We start from the raw sequence: 26,234 nt of genomic DNA, 5'->3' as shown, positions 1-26,234 counted from the left end.
AATATGATATTTTGTATTCTGTATGTAACTTATATAGTTTTATTTAACATTACAAAAAAGTAATAATTTTATTAATTTCAACAAATTTACCATCAATACAGGCGCTGCATATCTATAGCTGTGTCCATTGCATTGAACATGTTTTCTCACTGACACGCCCCCAACTCAGAAACTTGGGGCTTAAAGAAAATTGAGTTTCCCAGTCGTAATAACGACTTTGGGCCAGTTTTACTGAACAGGGCAAATTAGCGTGAGAGCGCAATTCCTAAACAGCGCCGGTGGGCTTGGAAATTTCTGCAGGGTGATTTACTAACAATGTGTAAATTAAAGAATGAGAGAGAATGAGAATGATATTTATTGCCAGGTATGTTTACACAGTCGAGGAATTTGTTATAGTGACAGAAGCTCCACAGTGCAACAGAATGACAACGACAGAAACTGTGTCTGGTTGTTCTGGTGCTCAGAGCTCTGTAGCGTCGACCAGACGGCAACAGATCAAAGAGGGAGTGTGCTGGATGTGAGGGGTCCAGAGTGATTTTGACAGTCCTTTTGCTCACTCTGGATAAGTACAGTTCTTGGAGAGTGGGGAGGGTTGTACCAATGATTTGCTCAGCAGTCCGGACCACCCTCTGTAGTCTTCTGAGTGTCATCTGCAAACTTCAGGAACTTGACAGAGGGGTCTTTAGATGTGCAGTCGTTCGTGTAGAGGGAGAAGAGCAGTGGGGAGAGGACGCAACCCTGGGGGGCACCAGTGCTGATCGTACGGGTGCTGGATGAAAAATTTTTGCCTGTCTGTCAGGAAGCTGTTGCTCCACTGACAGACAGAGGTGGGGACGGATAGCTGAGTTAATTTGGGCTGGAGGAGTGATGGGATGATGGTGTTAAAAGGGGAGCTGAAGTCTACAAACAGGATCCTCGCGCAAATCCCTGGTCTGTCTAGATGTTCAACACCGTTACAACATCTCATTTACATATCGACCAACGCAATATACAAAGCGCAAATTAGCGTAGTCGCAAATAAAGAATAAAGAAATAAAGAAGCCACAATACGTTGCAAAAAAACGGAGGCCAAAAAAGCTTTGCTAGAAGTTTTGATAGACCTGGTAGGGTCTATTGCTCCTAGTTGAGGGTTCCAAGTAATCTTTTATTTTCTGAAGCAAATTAAAAATAACATGGCTTGGCAAATGATATGTTCGGATAATGTGTTCTTCTGGCATTCAAAATAAATTAATACGTGTGGAAAAAATCCTCTCTCTTCTACCATGCACTCTCTGTGCCTCCTCCTAGCAACAATAATTGCAGCCATTTCAAGCGCAAAATAGTTTAAGACGTGCTTTTTTGAGGCATTAAATAATGGCGCAAATGCCAGTAATTTTACGAGTGCAAACATTATTAAAATGCATTGAGTGATTCATTTGAACACTCTCCTCCCATAACTTTTGCGTCTGAAAGGGAAACTCCTACAAAATGCATATTCAATAAGGTCAGGCGCAAAAATAACTGTCCATGTCTGTTCAGCGCTAATTTGTCACTGCGCATCTTTAGTAAAACCTAACAGTACAATTTTAATGCCAAAAGACAGTTTGTGCTGGCGCAAGCTGTTAGTAAAACTGTCCCTTTGTGGTGGCATTCATGTGCGTTCAACTCGTAAATATGATCTATCTGACATGACTTGAACACATCATGTCTGTCTGCCTGTCTATACATTATAAGTTTGGAACTTAGAAAGAAATCTTTAGTATTTTGCCTCTTTTGGGCCAATCAAATAGGATGCGTTTTTGCTTTGAAAATTCAAGATGTGGGCAGTGGTATGGGATAAAAAAGGCAAGGCGTCGAGATGCTTGTTTTAATTTAAGCTCCATGTTTTTAAAACGCTTTATGATGTGCAAGATGCTGCAAAACACTATTTTTTTTGTCAAATTAAATGTCTTTACTGCCTCAATTTAAAGGGGACTTATTATGCCCCTTTTTACAAGATGTAAAATAAGTCTCTGATGTCCCCAGAGCGTATATGTGAAGTTTTAGCTCAAAATACCCCACTGAATTTTTTTTATTGGTTGTTAAGATTGCCACTTTTAGGGTATGAGCCAAAATGTGTTGATTTGAGTATGTTGCTTTAAATGCATATGAGCTGTTGCTCCTGGAGAAGAGGGCGGAGCTTCAAGAGCTCAAGCTCTGGCATTAGCAGTGCTAGCCTTTGCAAATAAACATTCCACTATTAGTACAAGCCTGTTATCTTTACAGAAAACATACTCTGTTTCAAAGTCACTCATCTGATTATACTGTGCATAATAAATTTGCGTTTATGAATTACACAGATGGGGAGCACGGCGGGATAAAAATAACAACATAGCTGGTCTCATACTATCACAAACTTTATAAGTCCCACTTCTGATTATGAGCTCGACAACTTCAAGCGATCGACTCGCATTGCTTTCATATGCAAGTTTTAACTACCACATTCCTATTCACGATCATTCTGGTAGCACTTGAAGGCAGCATCAGTGAAAACAGGCAGAGACAATGATAGCTTTAGCAATTAGCCTTACAGAGTGCCAATAAGCTCTTTCAGAAAGGCAATTTGGAAAACAAACGCGTGATACTTTGTCTGGAGCTGACATTCACTCACGAAGCGTTGGTATTGATTCCTAAACATTTAGGGGATGCTACTGATTTTTTCTGGGATCTTTCCTTTGAAAATGAAATTTCACCACAGTGTCCTCGGCTTAGATAGGGGAGATTATGGCGACTCCTATGTTCATAAGTGCATCCCAAAACACAACACTTGTAAAGCCTCTTTAGCGCTGACATTGTATATATATCCAGTAATGGTAGACCGCAGCTTCTCACTCAGGGCTGTGATTATGCTAATAGGGCAGAGAGTGTCAAAAATGGGTGGGAATTTTTCCCCTCTGTGACGTGAACAGAGGGAGAATTTGAAACAGGTCTTTTGGAGAGACTGTTCATAATTTATTGGTTTAAAAAAAAAAATGAGTTGGTGGATTTTTAACATTATAGGGTGGTTGTTTTCACACACTGCAGCCGCACAACTGTGTTCAAACACCTTATAAAAGGGATTTTTCCCCTTTAATGAATGCTTGATGAATAAAAGTATTTCTTTCAAATACATAAATAAGTAATTTTTTAACGGTAGTATATTTATAGTGGCCCCAAAAATTAATTGGAAAATTTAAACACTTAATGGTATGAATGTCATTGCTTTCTACAGATTAGTTTTTTTTTAGATCACAAATGATAAAGAAATAGATATGAACAGTAATTAATAATTGATGAACTTAAACTTGAAATTAATTATAATTCATTGATAAAACTAAGAAAAATATTTATACACTTACTGTCAGTTGTCAGTCATTTTAATAATTTTGGGGCCACTGCAGGCATTTTTAAACAGACGCATTTACGTATGCAGACATATTTACGTATTTCGAACAAGTCACAGATAGTCTGTCACCCACAGACTGTGATATTCCTGTGGACTCACAAAAACTAAGAAATAGTTTGTACTCCTTTCTTTTCCTTTAGTCCAAGTGTTCTTGTCCACCCACTCCACATTTTGTCTTAACACATATTCACTTTATAAAGTCACTGTCTCAGTTACTTAGCTACAGCCTGACTCTACCAGCTCTAGAGTGTATTTATAGGGTGTTCATTTGTGTCTGTACGTGTGTGTGTGTGTGTGTGTGTATTGGTTGCAGGTGGTTCTGTGGCCCAGGCGGGGGCGAAGCAGGATCAGGGCAGCCTTACAGCAGAAGGGAGAGTGACAGGAGGGGGCGGAGGAAAGGAAGGGAGTGACCAGCACCCTACAGACACACTGGTACCTGTCACCACAGACATCTTCTACTGTCACTTTAGTGTGTGTGTGTGTCTGTGCGCATGTGTGTGTGGTAGCATCTGAATTTCTAGTTACAAAGTTCTAAGAAAGATTGTGTTTATTTATTGAAATCAGTCTGTTTGTGGATTGATGATCTCGTATAGTTTACATGCCCTTTATGTTCATTCACTGAAGTTTCTTTCTGATGTTTTATAATTACGTGTATGTGTCTTCAGTTTCATAAGTATTATATACAGGCAGAGGTCTTACAGGAGAGCTGGCCTTTAGATGAATCTCTCCTCCTTCATCCAGAAACTCAGAGACATAGAGTGCAATGAAATGAGAGCTACGGTCAGTCATACAGAAGATGTCAAGTGAATAATGCAGTGCATTGGACACATATTGTCCTTCATTGATTAAAAATTACTAATTTTTACATTTCTATTTAGTTTTCATTGATTATAATAACAGCAACACAAATTGGACCAGTGACATAAATGATGACAGACACAACACTTTATAAGAAGGCATCATAAAATAGTACAAAATTACCATAAAGTTTGGACTCTGTCTCTTTTTGCCAAAGCACATCAATACAGGACACTGCAGTACTTTTTGACAGCGAAATGGGCTAAAAATCTGCCTTTGCTGGTTGATCCAGCCCTGACGATTCAGACTGGATCCACTCAGTTTGGCAAACAACTGCCTGCTGAAGTTTGTGAGGTTCATGCCACCGAATCTCATGTTTTTGAGGTTGTTTGTATCAGCAAAAAAAGATTCTAAAATCTTGTTGTTTTTTGTTGTTGTTTTTTAGTAGTAGAAGCCAAAGACAAATTTATTAAATTAAAACTTGAAGTAATTTTATCTGCCATTCTATTTAGTTTTGATTGCTGTTAGCAGTTAACATTTAGAATTGAATACTCTTGTTTTTATTTATTTATTTATTTTAATAGATTTTTTTATCTTTATTGAAATAATTTATCACTGCTTGTTTTTGTTATTTTTAGTAGTACAAACCAGGCTTTGAAAAATTAATTAAATGGAAAAAATTGAAGTAATTTTGTCTGTAATTCCATTCAGTATTGATTACCATTAGCAGTTAACATTAATTATTTTAAACTTTTTTTAAAAATATATTTTAATATAACTATTTTATCTTTAATTAAAGCATTTTTCATTGCTTGTTTTTGTATTCGTAATAGATTTTTATTTATTTAAAAAAAAAAAATGTAATCCTTGTCCCAGACTCATCTGGCTGTATGTGATTTGAATCTCTGCTCATATTTTCTCATTCAGTCTGAAGCATACTGAATAGGCTGACTCTCATCCCACCTGTGCTTCTTTTGTTTAACTGAGAGCTGGCCGTCAAAAATATAATGGAAGCCTACTAAATTAATCTGTTTGTAGTAAATAGGGAGATGCAATTTGCTTTGCCCTTGGATGGGTGACATAAGGTCATTTGCTGTGGGTCAGCTCAGTGGAAGAGCTGAACACCTTGATTTTATTGAGGAAAAATGAATAAGCAGGAAGCTCATAGAAATGGAAATGACTGAGATGGAGGGAGAGCAAAAGAGAGAGCTAGTCTATTGGATGCTTGTGTATTGTGAACTAGTTTGCAGGATGGCCTGGCTCCAGTAATAATTTTAAGATTTGTTTGTCCTCCTGATCCCTTGATATTAAATGCATTCCTTATTTTTCTTTTTCTTTTTTTGTTTGATTGTGAATCCATAATTAAACTGAATCTAGGTGGTTAAATGCCTCGGATTGGGGTTTTATCACTGGTGTGAGTGTGTGTAGATCCATGTGTGCTCACTGTACTTTAGCAAGCGTGTGCGTCACAATCCACACGTGCCTCTCGTTTCATTTCCTGATAAGCTTGTGTAAATGGGTCAATGGGAAGTCAAATGAAGTTGGCACTTGGCCTCTGGTGCCCTGGGAAATATTTCTGGAGGAAAGAGAATTGAATTAACCCAGTTGAGTGGCTCTCAGTGGAGCAGGAGCCACCCTGAACAGTTACTACACACACCAATCAATAAATGCACATGGGAACCAGGCCCAGTGCACTGAACTCTGCCAGATGTTCATTAGGCACATATAGAAGGCATGCAGTATGGCTGCCCTTTGGGCTTCCGTCTGGAATGATCTCTGTGATTGCTTCCAATGCCCTGTGTCTGATATTTGTGCAGGGTTTTGTTGTATTCACAAAATAAATAATAATTATATATAATGCATTAATGTTCATTTTTTACCATGCATCCTCTCTTAAATTAAGTACAAATCACATCCCTGCTGATGACTCTATTTTACAATTAATCTAAGCATAATTGTTAACAAGCAGTAGACAATCCACACTCAAACACCCAAAATAGCTCTCTGTTATACTGGTTCAGTCTCATATTCTCAGTGAGTTGGGATATACAAAGAGTGAGTTGACACTAAGTGACATGTTGGTAACGCTGCTGTCAGAGAGCACAGTGTAACTTCAGATTAAATCAGTGATCAGGGTTCTATGATGGTGTCCTTATGGATACTGAGGGTGCCCTAAGTAAACTGTCCAGTAGGATGTACCATTACACATAGAATAACTGAAGAAGGTGAAAGAGATTTAGTTCTGTTTTTTAAATAGAGTAACACTGCCATCTAGCAGGATCTACAGCTCCATTTACATTTCTAAAAGCCTCAGGATGCTTTGAATAAAACACTTTACTTTAAGATTTTAAGTGTTATTTTTGTGTTATTGCATTCAAATTTTTATAAATCATTTTATAATTTTGTTTGATAAATGACAACTGGTTGAGCCAATGCCAAGTTTTTACCAACCCAGAAATGGCTTGCTTATTAATATAAATTAATATGAACTTCCTTGTTAATATAAATATTGACAAATTACATGCCTTATATTTACAAATTTAAATATTGTATTTATATGCGTTAATCATGTATTCAGATACTTTTGGCTCACTTTTGATTGAAGACCTCTGTACTTTTTTTTTCATTCGGTATCATCTTGTCTGTTTGATATCTATTTTTCTTTGGCAGTGTTTGGGGATATTTTGGATACCATATCCACGCCTTTGGGTACAGACCAACAAAACAAAGAGGGCCAGAAATCTGCTCCCAAATCAACCCAAAAGGCCAAGGAACGAGACAAGGACAAAGATAAACTAACATCTAAGTCAAGCTCCATTATGGATCAAGTCAGTACAGTATATGTCACGGTTTATGAATCCATTATGTTCTTCATGTCACGTGTACTTGTGTAGGTCTGTGTGTTACATGTCTCCTGGTGTTTCTGGTATTTGTCATTGTTCTGATTTGGTTTCTCCCATTGTCTCCCCCCATCGATCTGTCTGATTTGGTTTAGCCCTCATTATTTTGTATCCCCGTCACCTGTTCTCATTACCCTCTCCAGCTGCTGCTCATCTTCTCTTGGCTACTTAAACTCACTGCAATCTCTCCTGTTTGTCAGATCGTTGTTTGATGTCAGTGGATTGTTTCATCGTGTGTTCGTCCGTGGAAACTCTGGTTTGTCTTGTCTTGATTATCGTGTCTTTGGATGTTCTACGTTGGATCACTCTTCACCATTCATCACCACGCTGACCATCAAAGTCCCTGCACCACCTACCCATCCGAGAGACTTCATTCATCCTTTCTGTTCATTTCTGCCATTTCACCGTCTGTCAATAAACTGGTTACTTGCATCTTTGTTTCCATCATCCTTTTGTTTCATAACAGAACGATCTGACCAACATGGAAACAGCAAGTTCCAACCCTTCCATGTTGGAGGAGTTCATTCGGGCCAGCGTCTCTCGGATGGACGCTCAGGAGAAGAGCATGAGTGAGTCAGGACAGGCCATTCGTGCTCTTGTGGTGCAGGTGTCCGAGCTCACCCAACGAGTTCAACAGCTACAGGTTCCCGCTGCGCCGCCCACACCGCCCACTCCCCTCGCACCATCCAGCGCCGCCTACCAGTCAGAGCCCCGATTACCAACTCCGGAGCTCTACAGTGGTGAGCCGAACTTTTGCCGAGCTTTCCTCACTCGTTGTTCCATGCACTTTTCATTACAGCCGAGGACCTTTGCCACCGAGGAGAGCAAGGTGGCATTCGTGCTCACCCTGTTGACTGGGAAGGCAGCATTATGGGGAACAGCGGTGTGGGAGAACCAGGATCCATGCTGCGCCTCGTTCCAAACACTCTCCGCCGAGATGAAGAGGGTGTTTGACCGCGCGGTCGCCGGGAGAGAGGCCGCGCGGGTCCTGGCGGATCTCAGACAGGGGGAGAGATCCGTCTCCGACTTTTCCATTGAGTTCCGGACCTTGGCGGCAGAGTGTCAGTGGAACGAGGAGGCGCAGTGGGACATGTTCCTGCATGGGCTGGCTGATCGCGTCCAGAACGAGATCTACGCCCTGGATCTACCCGCTACCCTCAACGGACTCATCGACCTGGCACTGCGGGTAGACGCTCGACTCTCCCGAGCCGAACGGCGGAGGTTACCCGTTCGGCTTCCCCCTGCGGAGACACCTACAGCTCGAGCCAGCGGCGGGGACGCGGTCAGCCCCGTCTACGATCCCGAGCCCATGCAGGTCGGGCGAGCTCGGCTGTCTCGGGAGGAGAAGGAGAGGCGGAGATCCCAGGGCCTGTGTCTGTACTGTGGGGCGGCGGGGCACTTCGCCTACAGCTGCCCGGTAAAAGGGCCAGCCCGGCAGTAAGTTTGAGGCTACTGTCGGGTGGGATCTCCGCTGATAAGACCTCACCCAGATCGACCTCCACACTCCTCCCGGTGAGACTTAGATGGTCAGACTGCACTCACGACTGCTCTGCACTACTGGACTCAGGGGCCGAAGGTAATTTTATGGACCATTCCTTTGCACGCCGGACTCAAGTCACACTTCAGCCCCTCACTCACACCATCGCTGTCCATGCCCTCAATGGTCAAACTTTGCCCACCATCTCATTCATCACTGAACCCATCACACTCATTGTATCTGGCAACCACACCGAAACCATTTCATTTTACATTCTGGACTCCCCCCTGGCACCCATTGTCTTAGGACACCCCTGGCTCATTGAACACAACCCCCGGATTGACTGGCAGCTTAAGACCATATCAGAATGGAGCAATAAATGTCATGAGTCTTGTCTTGTGTCTGCTTGTCCGTCTGTCTCTGTTTCTGTGTTTCAGGAGAACGCAGTGGATTTGTCTAACGTGCCCACGGAGTATCTAGACCTGAAGGAGGTGTTCAGTAAGTCTCGTGCTGCTTCTCTCCCTCCTCATCGTCCCTATGACTGTGCAATAGAGTTACTGCCAGGTACGTCTCCGCCCAAGGGCAAGTTATATTCACTTTCAGTCCCAGAAAGGGAGGCCATGGAGAAATATATTTCTGATTCTCTAGCAGCGGGGTTCATTCGACCCTCCTCTTCTCCAGCGGGGGCGGGGTTTTTTTTTGTGGGGAAGAAGGACGGATCTCTGCGACCTTGTATTGACTACCGAGGGCTGAATAATATCACGGTAAAGAATACTTATCCTTTGCCATTGATATCTTCAGCTTTCGAGAGGTTGCAGGGAGCGTCAGTCTTCACTAAATTGGACTTAAGAAACGCTTATCATTTGGTCCGCATTAGGAGGGGAGATGAATGGAAGACTGCTTTTAACACCCCCAGGGGGCACTTTGAATACTTGGTCATGCCCTTCGGTTTGTCCAACTCCCCAGGGGTCTTCCAGGCACTCGTCAACGACGTGCTGCGAGATATGGTCGATCGATTCATATATGTCTACCTGGATGACATATTGATTTTTTCATTATCTCTCCAGGAGCATGTGCAGCATGTTCGACGAGTGCTTCAGAGGCTGCTAGAGAATGGGCTTTTTGTCAAGGCGGAGAAATGCGATTTTCATGCACAGTCTGTTCCTTTTCTAGGGTACATTGTGTCGGCTGAGGGAATGCGCATGGATCCTGACAAGGTTATGGCTGTGGTGGATTGGCCAACTCCAGATTCCCGTAAGGCCCTACAGAGGTTTCTGGGGTTTGCCAATTTCTACCGGCGTTTTATTCGCAACTTCAGCCAACTAGCCTCTCCTCTGACCGCCTTGACCTCCCCCAGAACGACGTTCAGGTGGTCAGACGCAGCCGAGGCTGCGTTTGCCAAACTTAAAAGCCGCTTTGTTTCGGCTCCCATCCTTGTTACCCCTGATCCATCACGTCAGTTCGTGGTGGAGGTTGACGCGTCAGAGGTGGGGGTAGGTGCAGTGTTATCGCAACGCTCTCCGACAGACGACAGAATGCATCCCTGCGCGTTTTTTTTCTCACCGTCTATCGCCTGCCGAAAGTAACTATGATATTGGTAACCGAGAGTTGTTGGCAGTCAAGTTAGCATTGGAGGAATGGCGCCACTGGTTAGAAGGGTCGGGGGTACCTTTTATCGTATGGACCGATCATAAGAACTTGGAATATATCAGAACTGCTAAAAGATTGAACTCCAGGCAGGCTCGGTGGGCACTTTTTTTCGGACGTTTTGACTTTACTCTTTCGTATCGCCCGGGTTCCAAAAACATCAAGCCCGATTCTTTATCGCGCATTTTTGACCGTTCCGATCGCCCGTCCACTCCCGAGTGCATTTTTTCGGAGACACTTATTGTCTCCACACTCACATGGGAGGTCGAATCGAAGGTTAAAACAGCCTTACAAGGGGTAACGCCTCCGGTCGGTTGCCCACCAAACCGTTTATTTGTGCCAGAGGGATTACGGTCCGACGTCATTCAGTGGGGGCATTGTTCCAATGTGGCTTGTCATCCAGGAGTCAGTCGCACCACACATTTGGTCAAGCAACGATTTTGGTGGCCTCGTATGGCTCGCGACGTTCACAATTTTGTTTTGGCTTGCTCAGTTTGTGCCACTGGTAAGACTTCTAATAGACCCCCGGATGGGCTCCTTCAACCGCTGCCGATCCCTTCGAGACCCTGGTCCCATATCGCACTAGATTTTGTCACCGCCCTCCCACCCTCCCAGGGGAACACGGTAGTTTTGACCGTGGTGGACCGGTTCTCGAAGGCGGTCCATTTTATTCCCTTGCCCAAATTACCCTCAGCCAAGGAGACAGCGGTTACAGTCGTTGACCATGTCTTTCGGTTACATGGCCTCCCGACGGATGTGGTTTCCGACAGGGGACCCCAATTCGTGTCCAAATTTTGGCTAGAATTTTGCAAATTATTGGGGGCGACTGTTAGTCTGTCATCTGGATTTCACCCTCAGAGCAATGGTCAAACTGAGAGAGCCAACCAGGATTTGGAGAGAACGTTGCGATGTATGGTTGCCAAGAATCCTTCCTCGTGGAGCCAACAACTTTCTATGGTGGAGTACGCCCACAATTCGTTACCAGTATCATCCACGGGCCTATCCCCATTTGAATGTAGTATAGGTTACCAGCCACCAATTTTTCCTAGTCTGGAATCCGAGGTCGCGGTCCCCTCTGCTCACGCCTTTGTCCAGAGGTGTCATCGCACCTGGACTAGAGCCCGCGAGACTCTAGTCCAGGTGGGAGCGCGCACCAAGGCCAGGGCCGATCGCCACCGGTCTAGGCCTCCCGTATACGTCGTTGGTTCCAAAGTGTGGCTTTCTACTAAGAACATTCCTCTCCGATCCGTGTCTAATAAGCTTGCTCCGAAATTCATTGGCCCGTTCCCTGTCACCAAAATCATTAGTCCGGTGGCAGTCCGCCTCAGACTTCCTCCAGTGTACAGGAGAATCCATCCCGTGTTCCATGTATCCAAAATCAAACCCGTTTTTTTTGCACGCATTAATCCGCCAGCCCCGGTTCCTCCACCGCCGCGACTCGTAGATGGGGAACCCACTTATTCGGTCAATCGTATTCTGGACTCAAGACGGAGGGGACGCGGATTCCAGTACTTGGTGGACTGGGAAGGTTACGGTCCGGAGGAGAGAAGTTGGGTACCTGCTAGAGACATACTGGATCACTCCCTTATTGATGATTACAATCGACAGGTAAGGGAGTCTGGGAACGCCAGGAGGCGTTCCTAGGAGACGGGGTACTGTCACGGTTTATGAATCCATTATGTTCTTCATGTCACGTGTACTTGTGTAGGTCTGTGTGTTACATGTCTCCTGGTGTTTCTGGTATTTGTCATTGTTCTGATTTGGTTTCTCCCATTGTCTCCCCCCATCGATCTGTCTGATTTGGTTTAGCCCTCATTATTTTGTATCCCCGTCACCTGTTCTCATTACCCTCTCCAGCTGCTGCTCATCTTCTCTTGGCTACTTAAACTCACTGCAATCTCTCCTGTTTGTCAGATCGTTGTTTGATGTCAGTGGATTGTTTCATCGTGTGTTCGTCCGTGGAAACTCTGGTTTGTCTTGTCTTGATTATCGTGTCTTTGGATGTTCTACGTTGGATCACTCTTCACCATTCATCACCACGCTGACCATCAAAGTCCCTGCACCACCTACCCATCCGAGAGACTTCATTCATCCTTTCTGTTCATTTCTGCCATTTCACCGTCTGTCAATAAACTGGTTACTTGCATCTTTGTTTCCATCATCCTTTTGTTTCATAACAGTATATGTGTGTGTCTGTGCATGTATTTTAATGTCAGTATCGAATCCCACCATATGTTTAAATCATTCGCCCCCATATTCTCCTGTAGAAAGAGCTTCTATTGTGAACATTGCTCATTGTGCTTTACAGAAGTGCACATTTCTCGCCCACAAGTCTTTTTTTTTTTTAACCTTGGAATTGATTAAGATATGTTTAAATTTATACATTTGAGGACATTTCAGGTTGAGCTCTGATACAGTGTCTCTTTGTCAGAAATGTAAGAAAGAGACTTTATATTTTCAATTTTTGATATACTACCGTTCAAAATTTTGAGGTCAGTTTTTTTATATTTATAGTTTTTGTTTTGATTCAGCAAGTAAATTAATCAAAAGTAACCGTAAAGTTCATTATACTGTTAAAAAGATTTATTTCAAATAAATGCTGTTCTTTTGAACTTCATATTTCTGACAAAAAAAGAATGTAGCATGGTTTCCACAAAATTGTTAAGCAACTGTTCTCAGCATTGATAATTGTAAGAAATGTTTCTTGAGCACCAAAATGGCATATTAAAATGATTTCCGAAGGATCATGTGACACCGAAGACTGGAGTAATGGCAGCTGAAAATTCAGTTTTGCCATTAGAGGAATTAATTACATTTTAAAATATATTTGTTATTTTAGATTGAAATAACATTTTACAATATTACTGTTTTTACTCTATTTTTGATCAAATATGTGGTGTTTAAGAGACTGCTTATAAATAAATAAAAATCTTACCGACCCCAAATTTTGAACAGTACTTTAAATTCAGCTTGTTTATTTGTGTGTACAGAATTTGGATGAGAGTAAGCCCCACTGGACCCTGCGTGTGGTGACCACAGTGAGGCAGGAAGTATAGAGGTGAAGAAAGACACTGAGAAACTAGAGGAGATCCGAGCCATGAAACTGGCCTGGGAAGCAGCTGAGGTACCACATAACTGGAAAGGCTCTGCTCTCTGTGCTCAAACAATCCTGCATGTGTATCTGATTGGTTTGTTTTGAAGGCTTATCAGACCCGGCTGCGCTATCTCAAAGAGCTGCAAGAACGTGCGGAGAGTAAAGAGCCTGTCACAGCTGAAACAGGTTACACACAAAGATACACACAACCAGATTGTTTTAAATGTGTATATTTATTACATGGCCTAATATTTTCAATGTTTGTATTTTATAGAAAATCAACCTCAGCCCCAACAGAGTGGAGAGTTCATACAGAACACTGACAAAAATGATATTGATTATGCGCCATTTATCAGGTACCACTATTATATTATATTAAGTTCAAAAGTTTGGGATTGATAATATAAAAAAAAAAGTTTTTTATGTTAATCAAGGAAGCATTTATTTAATCAAAATTACAGTAATAACAGTAATATTGTGACATTACAATGTGAAATAACTGTTTTATATTTTATTTTCTATTTTAATACATTTTGAAATGTAATTATTTCCTGTGAAGCCAAAGCTGAATTACTCCGATATCATTCTAATTCTGATTTGGTACTTAGAAAACATTTTTTATTATTATCAATGTTGAAAAGCCTCCTTGCTTAAAAAAAGTATTCATTTAATTTAATTTTAAAAAGTAAAATTTTTTTCAAAAAGTTTTGAACCGTAATGTGTATGATCTTCTCTTTCTCATTGTTTCACTCTCTTTTTGTTTGAAGGACGTCTTTGTCGCAGCCTCATCTGAAGGATGAAGTGTTGGAGGAGGAGCAGAGGAGGGAACGCTCTGAGAAGTTCCAAAGTTTCCACCTGATCTGGGACAATATCCTGGAACATCGTAAACAGGAAAAAATTGCACGCAAGGAAATGATGAAACGACAGCTAGAGACTTACATTGGCTTTCAGGTTTGTGATGTGTTGATACTATAAATGCAGATTTACACCACACAAAATTGTTATTTTTATTGTTGGTATTTGTACCAACAATAGAGTATTTGAGTATTTGTAGTAGAGCAATCATTAGAAAAAAAACATTTGATTTCCTGTTATAGGACACAATGGATGCATATCGGCAAAAGATGCTGCAGACTCGTGAGGCATTCTGTTCCCGCATCCTAAAGGAGCAGTCACATAAGTAAATGGAAGAGCCACCTATGCAAACAGTCGAACAGGTTGAGCTAGAGAAAAACCCTACTGCGGTCCAGTCAAGTGGACATAAGAGTGGGGGCAAGAGGAAGTGATCTGACCGACCAAACTTTCATAGCAATAAAATAAGCAGTCACTCATTCTAATATTACTCTTTATTTTATTAAGAACATTGCATTGCCTGTCCTTTTTGAAAATAAACTAAGATAAGATTTATTTTGTAACAAGTGAATTCAGTTTGTAAGATAAGCATGGAGAGTCACCTTTCACTGTCAGGTTATCTTCCTCTGTGATTCTTTATTTATATTGTTTATAAATATGGATATTGTGGATATTGTTTCCCAGAAGACACGGCAAGAGTAGTTCCGGAATATTATTGTTCCTATACATTCAAGCTAATTACTAAATGCCAGTTTATTACATACTTTACAGATGAAATTAAATTAAAATTAATTAGATCCATGTATGGTTTCCAAGTTTTTTTCTAGTTAAAAAGTTTATGTATTTATTCTATCACATAGCCGCCATGAGATCAAATGAGTGCTGGAAATTAAGCACAAACACAAATTACACTATGTGATGTGATTAAAAAAATAAATAAACACGATGAATCTCCCAAGTAAAATAAATAACTTTTATTATAGGATTGGATAACTACATTAAGCTGTGATAAATGATCTGTTTATTACTATTTAGGCGTAGCCATCATTTCAGAAACGAGGGGGACAGAAATGTTTTATATATATAGGCTATATATAGGCTATATATATATATATATATACACACACACACCCCGGCCACTTTATTAGGTACACCTGTTCAATTGCTTGATAACACGCAGCAACTTAATGCATTTAGGCATCTAGATGTGGTGAAGACGATTTGCTGAAGTTCAAACCGACATCAGAATGGGGAAGAAAGGGGATTTAAAGTCGGCATGAAATCAAAATGGACTATTCTTATTTTTTTATGGAATACTGTAGTGTTTATTATAAATAATTTATCCGTGCACTTCATTATTTATTTTTTTAATTAATGTGCCCTCATAATCTTTAATCAAAAACGTTAACCTCCCCTCCCCCTCAAAACGACTCCTCTACTCTTTCGGTCACGAGTAATGGCGCAAGGGCGGAGCTAGTGATGTGAGGGGTAAAGAATTTTGCTTGAGGAGATTGAGTTGGGATGCAGATGTACATTTGACAGTACCATTGTGAAAACTGTAACAGCCTCATCTTTTGTACATAACCAAAAGTACAGCACCTCATTATCATGGTAAAAAAGTAGCCTAACTATATGGTTTCTATGGCGTTTGCATTGAAGAACAGTAGCCTAAAGACATTCAGTCAATTACAAATCCACATCAACTGATAGAATAATTAACAAAATAATGTAATTATATTCCATTACTCCTTTAACACATTTAGTATATTAATAATATAATAATACTCAATAAGAATATCCTACTTTTCTGCCACCGTACCATTAGTAGTTACCGTGCTACTGCAGTAAAACTATGGTAAATGTGGGTGATTTGTGGATTGAAATGTCTTCTAACTGGATCGTTGTTGCACTGTTTCTGCTGCTTTCTGCATCCGTGTTGATGAGAACAACAGATCCGATTTATTTGGCTTTAAACTAGTTTAAATTAAAGAGACGTGATTTGTTCTGGAGAACTCTGCGCTTAACTCGAGTGCTTCTTGCTGGATTTCACAGCGTTGTTTAGCACGTGAACGCGACCGGTCACTGCAAGAAACGCATTCGCTCTAAGCTCGCGCTGCGCTGTTTTCTTTTGAGACAAGCGAATAAAAGGTCAGTGTGGCGCGCAGTTCAAACGAGTACCGCTATTTTGTTCTGCTTTGGACACATTTGGCGTTTAACATATCATGCACAACAGAGTGACAACGACTATCAGTTAGACAAAATGTCTTTTATCCAATCATTCCATAGTTCAGTGTGTTTGAGTTTGTTAAACCCCGCAAACACCTCTTAAGCACACAGAATAATGCAAGTGGGCATTTTTAATTGTTTATTTGTGTAATCGCGGCTTTGAACGATTATGTAATCGTGGCATCCATAATCGTAATCGCGATTACAAATTCGATTAATTGAGGCCCTATATGAATGTGTACTGCATTTCAAGAACTGTTTATCTGATCATTCAGCTGTTCATTTATGATAGCTGGAACATATCTCTTATAGAACATATATTTTTTTGTAAAATTTTTAATTTCATTATTTTTGTAAAATAATAAATATAAAAATACCTAATGAAGCAAGGGATGTCTATGTGGAGGACCTGGACACACTTCATATTAAGTTTTGTTGATGAACAAGGCATGAATGGCAATGCCATGTTACTTGTCATAATCTATCAAAGCAAGCAATCTCTATTTAGCATATGTATGTGCAGACTACTGCATATGGAGAACTGTCAATCCTATCATTCAAATGTTAACAATTGATGATAAGTGGAACAACGCATCTTTAGAAAATTAAATGACAATTATAAATTATAACAATGTGTTGTGACTTTTACAATAACAAAATCTAATTGTCCCCTTTAAATTTGATAAATCTAAAAGGTGTCTGGGTTTAAAATTGATAGTAATAAATGAGAATTTATCTCATTACAATAAGGTTGAATAAGGTAAGGTGTAGAGGTTTTTTATTACAATTAGCCTACTTTAATCAACCAATGCAAGTGTTTTACAGGCTGTTGTGATGAGAAATCAGCTCCTACATTAGACATATTAAATATATTAGATTTAAGTTGTGCCATTTTAGCCTAGACATCCTTTAAAGAAATAAGAAAACGTGTATTAGTAAAACGAAAGGCAACATTATTTTATTTAGATCCCCGAAAGGCTGTAAATTGCTTCGACCTAACGTTACTTCTGGGTTTCCTGGTACGGGGAATCACAAGAGGTGGCATATATGATAGGGGTGTGGTTTATGACGTAACGTTTTGACGTGGGCGGCACTGTATTGGTATGGGCGTGGCTTATGGCGTCACACTTTGATGCGGGCGGGGTTGGATGTCCACCGCAGGATGTAGGGAGCCCTACTTGGGATAGCTGGAGCTTTTGTCCGTATTAGGGATTTCCTTTTCTGCAAGAGCGCCCTCCGGCTTCGAGTATGAATGAAACATACACTGCATGTAATGAGTGTTTGGCACTCCGTGTTGTTCATCTCGCCTTATTCTGGGTCCGAATAAAACATCAGGTCATGCACAGACTATCCTGTCTCTTTGAATTTAAATCTATATTTATTTACACCGGCTCTTGAAAACCTCTATGCGAACGCATTTGCCACGAAAAAGTGGGGGGACACGTACCCCGCATCCCCCGCATGATCTACGCCCCTGATGTAGGGTCTTGGATATGTATGTCTGTGTGTAGGTGTGTACCCTTTTCTCCTCAGCCTACAGTCAGTTCTCCTCCAGCTATACCAGCCCTCACCTCCCCAGAAATCATATGAGGGAGTTAATCCACTAAACCAGAAGTCAGAATTTGCACATGTACTCGCAAAACATGACTTCTTTTCTTGCATTGCAGTCCAGTCATCTCATTATAAGGTACTGCTTGAGCAAATGCACAAGATTTAATTCTATTCCCTGAGTGCCACACACCACAATAATAATAAAAAAAAATAATAATTGAATGCCTCATATTAGCCAGACATGGCCTCTTCTGGCTGATGGCACTGTGGAGATTAGACAAAGGGCTCAAATATTAATTGTAGTGTCCATGTTTTTTCCCTATGTCTTTGTCTTCTCACACATTCACTTCTATCGCAGGAACTGAACAAGGGCAGTGACTGACATTATATTGGTTTGTGTGTCACGTTGGAGTGAAGGCAAGATAAGTATGGCTTTAAATTTTAATCCTGAGAGGCACAAAAGACATTGCCGAAAGATAAATCTTTTCTCAGTTAATGAAATCAAATGATAACTTCAAATGAAATCAAATGATATACTAACTGCTATAACCCCTGAATATTTACATGTGTGGTGCATAGACTCCCAAAGCAGTGATTTGACACCTAAATATTCAGGTGAACCTATACCAATATTGGTTTATGAGATAAATCCCTGCTGTTTATGTAATGAGAAAATGATTGTGTGCTGACAGCTATAACACAGAATCCCCATCTGGAATGGTGCATCATCTAGGTACATGATGTGTTATGATGGGACTTTCTGTATAGCGTCTGATAACACAATCTGAATGACAGCACTTAATTGAGAAGGTTTCTTAACTGCATTAGTATTGCCCCAAAGCAGCGTTTTGCTCTCATAATTTTGAAAGGGTGCTAGCATTTTTAACCCTTGGTTATGAAAGCACAGTGTTCCGATTCCAAAGTTGAATGGAACGGAAGAACATCAGAACGCACCTTGTTCAGCAACAAACAACCAAGCAAAAACTGGACATCATTTTCCTCAAATTTCCACATGCTTGCTCAGAGAAACGTTAACACGCTGTATTTCTTTTCGGTGTTTAAGAGGAGACTAAAATGTCATTCAGTATTAGAAAACGTTAATTGGAGTAAAGAAAAGCTTTATTCTTTTATGGTCCAAAAAGGCTATTCAGCGCAAATTCTGCAGTTCACTGTGATTCACATATTCACCTTAGCTAAACTCTAACCCTAAACTTAATGTCAGCTGTCTTGCTTGTCTTCTCACCCCTAGTTGAAGCATACCAGCTCAGAGGAATAGTCATATAATATTGAACAAGTGTGTCTTAACCACATAGTCATATAATATTAAACATGTGTGTCTTAACCACAGAAACAATAGAAAAAGGGGTAGACAGGCTGTCTTTCCCATCAGAGTGATTGATGGCTGTCGTTTAAAGTTATCTAAAACCAGGGAGGTGTTTAATCAGACTGGTAGCTGGCAATGATGTGTATAGATGTTAGAAAATGCCTTTACATAGTGCCATTTGCCATCTTACACTTATGCTGAGAGATGCTGTTGACAGGAAGCTTTGAAATAGTTTTCTGACTTGGCCTAAAATGATGAGAGCTGAAAGAACAGAGGTCGCGCTGGCTGCCCTTACAAGCTGTAAGCAGAAACTGTAATGGTATTATTTTAAACCCCGACAACACACAAGGCATGCCATTCAACCTTGGGAAATCACTTTTCGTCTTTGCTTCATTTTTGTGCTTGAGATAGTGTAGACTCAGATACTGTTTTAAGAGCCATATTACAGAAAATTCCTTAAGTTCAGTAATAGCTTTTGTCTAAAATGAGTTCCCAAATTGAATCATCATGGTGAACAGATAAGATTCTAGAGGCAGAATGCTTGTGCAATACAGGCCTGGGAGTTCACATAAAAAAATCTTCCTCACTTTAGACCATATCAGGACAAATGCTTCAAATTAAGAACTCTGAACACTTCAAAAATGTCAACTTTTGACACCATACTTGACCTTATCAGTTAGATTGACCTTTCACTCAGTCACAGGATTTATAGTCCAGTGTCTATGAATAATACCTATTATAATACTTATTTAATGAAGCTCATGATAATGTGTATCTGTATTTCCTCTGTCATTCAAAAGAGTCTCCTTTTATGTTTAGCATAATTTCTCTATCCTTCTGTATCTTATTGTGCTATTTACGTCACAGGTCCTCCCCCCAGAGCTCAAAGATGGGTGTTTTAGTGTCATTGCCAGCATCCTGCAGTTTAGTCATCACAGTGAGTTGATCTGTATGTGTGTGTGTGTGTGTGTGTGAATTAGTCTGTTGAGAATTGTTGATGGGTGTCTTATCGCATCTGTTGATTATTCCCACTGATAACAGATGTGTTGCAATGAATGCAAATGAGACATCCTCCCTTCACCTAGTGTTCCTCCTTGTAGCGCCGACTTTTAGTTGTCAAGTCTGTACACCCACACACGCATTTACCTGGCTATCTAAATGGGGACATACTGTACCGTACTGTAGTCTTCTGTTGTATTCATGTAATGCTAATTGCAACAAATTTTATTCTTTGGGATAAACCCCTTGAGATGCATCATCTCGTTTTCAAGGGGGTCCTATTACACAAGAATCAAAAACATAACACAACACAAACAACAACAACAATCACAACAATCAAAACAACATACCCTACTACAATATTAACAATATTAGTATTAATTATATTTAAATACATTTATATTTATATTTACCTTGCACATATAAATATGAACCTTAATATATAATCTAAAGCAATTACAAGAAGTTTCAAAACAAGAAAACATATAAAATGTAAGAGACAAAAGATTAGTTTTAGTTGTATTTTGGTAAACTACATCAGCATAGTCAAAGAACGGTAATATAAGTTGCAAAGCAAGTTTTTTTTCAAACATTAAAAGAAAAACTAATTTTGATCGATACAGTGCACTTGTTCCAAAATTAACCTTACGAAGTATGTAATTAATGTGAGGTTTGAAAGAAAGCTCCTACATTTCACTGCTGGTTATACTCTGTATAATTGTGTATGAATCTTGAAAGTTTAGGATCCAGATAATTCATTTTGATCCACTCTGTGGAAGTATGTGCCAACATTACACTTTATTTTTATATTATTAGATTTTAATTTAACCATACGCTTAGTACCAAAGACCATGGTATGAGATTTACCTTTTGTTCAATAGTAAATTATTAGAATAGAGCCACTCTGGTAAAGCATTAAAATCTGATTGAAGCATATTTTGAATATGAATTAAATGAGGATTTGTAATATAAATGACAGTGTCGTCTGCATACAAATGAACAGAACAATGTGAAAGAACTAGGGGAAGATCATTAACAAAAATAGAAAAAAGAAGAGGACCCAGTATTGAGCCCTGGTACCCCTCTTTCTTGAGTAAATAAATCAGATAGTTTCCCTTGGACAGCCACACATTGTTTTCTGTTATGTAAGAATTAAACCACAATAAAGATTTTTTTAGAAAAACCAACTGCATACAATTTATCTCATAATAAGTAATGATCAACTAGATCAAAGGCCTTCTTAAGGTCGATAAATATAGCCCCTATAAGGTCACCAGTATCTAATGCTGAATATACATCATTAGTCAACTTTAGAAGAGCACTATTGGTTGAGTAATTCAGCCTAAATCCAGATTGAAACAGTGATAAAATATTATTATTTTCAAGATACTCTGATGCCTGATTATAGATACATTTTTCAAATACTTAGGGTATAACACAGATGATTAATATTGGTCTATAATTTTGTGGATCAATAATACCACCTCCTTTATAAATTGGAGTAATACGGGAGTACTTCCAAATAGCTGGTAACTCACTAGACTGTAATGACATATTAAAGAGGTCAGCCAGTGGGTACATAAGAATATGAGAGGCAAGTTTGATGTATCTAGGCTCAGTTCCATCAGGTCCAGCACCACTACTAAGTTGCTCAATGACCTTTAAGACTTCCATAGGTTTTATTTAGGTAAAAGTAAAAGTACTATCAAACAAAGTCAATTTATCGACCCTATTAATGCAAGAGTAATTAGGTGTTAGACTAGAATGAACAGTATAATTTTTTTTCCAAATACTTGGGCAATAGAAAGGGAATTATAAACAATTGTATTTTCATCTTTTATCTGCTTAATAATGCATTTATCTGAGGTGTGTAATAAAATTTAAATAATTATAACTACATCGTTTTCCCAAATTAGGATTTTACCCATTGCAACTACAAAACTAAAAGATCCAATAACAGAAATGCCTTCAAATTCTTAAAATTATTTTAGAAAGAGAGTCAAACTGATTTGGAATGACATGAGGGTGAGCAAATAATGACAGAATTTTCTTTTTTGTTTGAACTATCCCTTTAAAAAACAGTATTTTGAGAAACATCAGGATATATTTTGAGATTGTTTGCTGAAGTGGCTGGAAATATTACTTTCTCTCCAAATTGTAAAACTCTCATGCCTTCTCTGTTCATTAAGGTACTGTTGATGCATTATTTAAGGTGGTGATACAGAATCAACATCTGTTCATGAAGCAGATGATGCAAACAGACTGAATTGGCATTCATAGATGTGGATCCTTCTGAAGATCTCTTTTGTGAGAGCCACTTACAGACCTGTAAACCAAAGACTGTAAACAATTTGGCAATCTGATCACATTCTGCATTCGTGTTAGGAAGCATAACTGTGCCTATTTGAAATGTAAATGCAGCTCTCATAGTGCATTTTGCTAAAGCCCTGTGCTGTGTGTGTGTGTGTGTGTAAATGTGTGAGTTTATTTGTTATTATAGTCTTAATGATGTCCCTTTAAAGCCATGTCACATCCAGTTCTTTCTTTGAAGGATTAGGGGTGGATTAATTTGAATACACTATTCCTTATAATACAGTTCAATATTAAACACACTTTACATTCCCCTCAGTTTAAAACCCTGTGTTCAATCACAAAAGATGGATATTTGCATATTGAAACACTTTATGAATGATTCATAACTTGTTAGAGGTCATCAAAACAAACTAATAATGACATGGGCCTTCTGATTATGAAATAAAGCACACAATCGCTGTGTAATCAGCATTAGAGTAAAATAGGTGCCTGGTTTAAAAGGGGGCAGGGCTAAGCATGCCAAAGGGAAAGGGACATCTAATTAGATTGGACAGGCAATTGACATCATAGGTTGTAATGAATGCAGTTTCTGTGGTGATGCAGAGAAGATTATCTTTATTACTGTCAAAATTATCTTATATTTTTATAAAAGGTGTGTCAATATGTTTTTGATTAGGGAGAAATAGAGATGTGAATTATAATATAATTTAAGTTTTAGAAAAGAATTTCTGTGTGGAGTTATGATGGTATAGCGATAAAAAATAATTACATATCAATTTAGCATAACTCTTTTTAACATTTTTAAATGAAAATGTGTTTGTGAGTGTATACATTTTAAAAAGTTTTTAATTATAAATTTTCTTTACATTTGTTTTTTTATTTTAAAATATAAAAAAATTATTTATTGCACATGGCAACTAAATTAAATTATTCATTTTTAAACTTTACGTTTTTCATTAAACATCACTAAAAATAGTGATTTATGACTAAAATAAAAACATAATGAAGATTTTTTTTTTTTTTATTGTGTCATTAAATGTCAGTCTCATACCCACTTAATGCTGAATACTAAACTCTCTCTCTCTCATATTATTGTCATGAATAAAAGGGAGCAGAGTGATTGAGAAACTATTGAAGTCTTTGATGTTCCAGTGTGTGTTTTATGGAGTGTTTTGTGTGTGTAGCGAGCAGGTGATTGGTCAGTGACTCATACGTACATGAGGACGGCCCTTACCTTATAAGGGTCTCTTCAGTCTCTCCCAGGGCCTGATAAGGAAATGCATGCAACGCTTATCTCCATCGCTACAGTATGAAAGGGTAGAGAATCAAAGGGATCTCCAAACCTCAGTGAAGACCTAGCGTTTGTCTTCATCAGTGTGGTTGTCATGGGTACTCAGTGTATTTAAATATACTGTGACTAACTTTTTATTTTAAATCTATTCACTGATCAGGCCTTAATACCCTGTTTTATAATGATATCTATGTAATCTAAACTGTGAATACTTACCCTAAATTGGCTTTTTATTGATCATTTTATCCTTTACAACTGAATCCAAGTGAAACATTTTTTAATTTGGATGAATTGGATGAATTTGCTATTAATTTGATTTTGCAATAAGTAATTAGTTGGACATGCTGTCCGGCATGTACAGTTCTTCTCAGCAGCTGGTTTGATTAAGTGGTGTTAAAATTTTCCCCAAAATAATCTAATTTCATCTCATGGACAGAGACAAACTGGGTTCTACCAGACATGCAATGCAGATCGCAAAGAGTAAACTTGGCCTTCATTAAACGGGGGCAGGTGTCTAAATCAATTGCTAGCAACACATTCTTAAACAGCAGTGGCAAGACTGACGGTTGAGCCATTGTGACCTCTACTTTCTGACCCTCTTTATCTTACATCAGTCATAAGAAAGAAAACACTGAGCTAGATAGCTGACAAACTTTTATAATGATCAGTTTTCAGATTAAAAGTCTAGTTAAAAATGTAATTGCAATTGCACAAATTATTGTTTTCTGTAGTGGTGGATTCATTTTTATTTCAAACTGTCTTAAATGAATAATACCTCAATAATATGCTGCAAACTAATATTTGCCTATCATATTTATAGTTATAGCTTTTGTGTAACAATTTAACATAACGAAGCCACACTTAGATACATTCAGACTAGAGTATGTTCATAAATAAATTTTGTTCACATCATATTTTTGTTATCTTGAACAGATTTCCTGTTTAATGTTGCTTAAACCAATTCACATTTATTTGTATAGTTTTTCACAATACAAATCATTTCAAAGCAGCTTTACAGAAAATGCATGTTTCAGAGGTACAATAATATGCTGTTTAATATTTAACAGCAGGTTCCATTGTGACAACTTACCCCATAGAGTGTCACACTATTGGAGTAGTCACAAATTAACATGTTTTCAATTAGCCTATTCTTTTTGCACTTATACATTTTGACCAATTAATTTCCTTGACTTTTACATTTTCGTTAAGGATTTAAAATAATAATGATGCCAATATATATTTTTTAATAATATAGATTCCAGCCCAATTAAATACTTTAGAGATGAATATAACTAAAACATATATTATCTCAAGATATTTCTGACTCATTGAAATGTGCAGATTTTCCATGACCTGAGAACCCTGTTTCTTCCTAGAGAACAACCATGGATAGCTTTTTGTAGCCAAAATGTGAGATATGTGTCTATGGAGAAATTAAATTTTAAATAGTCATAATCTGAAAAATATTTCCCCTATCAAATCTATTTTACAACGTGCAGTCTAACCTAAAAAAAATGATGCATATTATGACTGTTAGGCTATGTGTTAGCTGATGCGCTTTCCATCCTGCATCCTTGCGGCTCCAGGTGCAGAGTCCCGCCCCTCATTTCTGCAATGTGACGCTAGCCTCACTCAGCGCTCCACAGTCTTGCCTGGTCACCGGGGAAAGCGTTTGGAAGGCAGCTTCAGTAGTCATCCAGCCTGGAGTGCGCATGCGCGGCGCTGCAGCGGTGTTTCCGCGTTGAGTGGAGAGCAGAAGGGATCGAGCGATCGAGGAGAGAGAGAGAGAGAGTGTGAGAGAGAGGATAGAGGGAATTTGAGACGCAGCGGGACGCCGACTCAGAATAAACGGACACCCCTCAAACGCTAATAAATAAGCAAGAAATATCAACGTTCACAACCCAAGCTTTTAGCCATGGAGGACACGGTGAAAAACACTTTTAAAATGTGAGGTTTAAAGAGACGTGCTGCAGAAACGCTTTCCCCCTCATCATCCACGGCTGATCTCCCGTCCCCCTCCGTCTCTCGCACCGGGGGGAAAATGAAGAAGTTTAATATCCGTAAGGTGCTAGACGGCTTGACGGCCGTGTCGTCCCCTTCTTCATCCCCGCAGCTCGGGGCCAAGGAGAACGAGCTCATCCCGGAGACGCTCCAGTCTGAACACTTCCAGCTCTGCAAGGTGGGGAAGCTTTCAAGTGATTGTGTAACAACACCTGATGTGTGTGTGTTTCTTTAATAAACCTCGCGCAAGTGCCACTTAGTGCATGCTGTGTTTTCACTTTATCCACAGATTTACTAGAATATAGATAACGCGTGTCTTTTCTGGTTGGTAGGTAGATGTGATGCAGCATCACATAAT

The 26,234-nt window shown here is 39.3% G+C and overlaps 2 protein-coding genes and 1 pseudogene across 6 annotated transcripts in view; all 3 read left to right on the top strand.

Annotated features, from left to right (window-relative positions):
- Nucleotides 1-14,503, top strand: part of LOC306880370 (androglobin-like) — a 50,323-nt pseudogene extending 35,820 nt beyond the window's left edge. Inside the window, exons 23-30 of the transcript in view lie at nt 3,717-3,835; nt 4,069-4,187; nt 6,872-7,029; nt 13,216-13,349; nt 13,427-13,505; nt 13,594-13,675; nt 14,087-14,270; nt 14,417-14,503. The product of the transcript in view is annotated as an androglobin-like (transcript). The remainder of the gene's footprint in view (nt 1-3,716; nt 3,836-4,068; nt 4,188-6,871; nt 7,030-13,215; nt 13,350-13,426; nt 13,506-13,593; nt 13,676-14,086; nt 14,271-14,416) is intronic.
- Nucleotides 1-26,234, top strand: part of LOC306879751 (enhancer of rudimentary homolog) — a 1,222,178-nt gene that overhangs the window by 890,574 nt on the left and 305,370 nt on the right. The gene's annotated exons all lie outside the window — the stretch shown is intronic.
- LOC306879749 (syntaxin-binding protein 5-like) overlaps nt 25,917-26,234 on the top strand; it is a gene marked incomplete at its 5' end in the record, with an annotated part of 113,004 nt that continues 112,686 nt past the window's right edge. For all 4 annotated transcript variants that reach the window (XM_079432923.1, XM_079432922.1, XM_079432921.1 and 1 more), the window contains one exon: nt 25,917-26,054. In XM_079432923.1, the coding sequence (XP_079289049.1) occupies nt 25,917-26,054 (138 nt within the window). The remainder of the gene's footprint in view (nt 26,055-26,234) is intronic.

This window comes from Barbus barbus, assembly GCF_936440315.1.
Source record: "Barbus barbus genome assembly, chromosome: 14".
Classification (NCBI taxonomy): domain Eukaryota; kingdom Metazoa; phylum Chordata; class Actinopteri; order Cypriniformes; family Cyprinidae; genus Barbus; species Barbus barbus.
The sequence above is the reverse complement of the archived record's forward strand: the minus strand, read 5'-3'. Positions and strand labels throughout refer to the sequence as shown.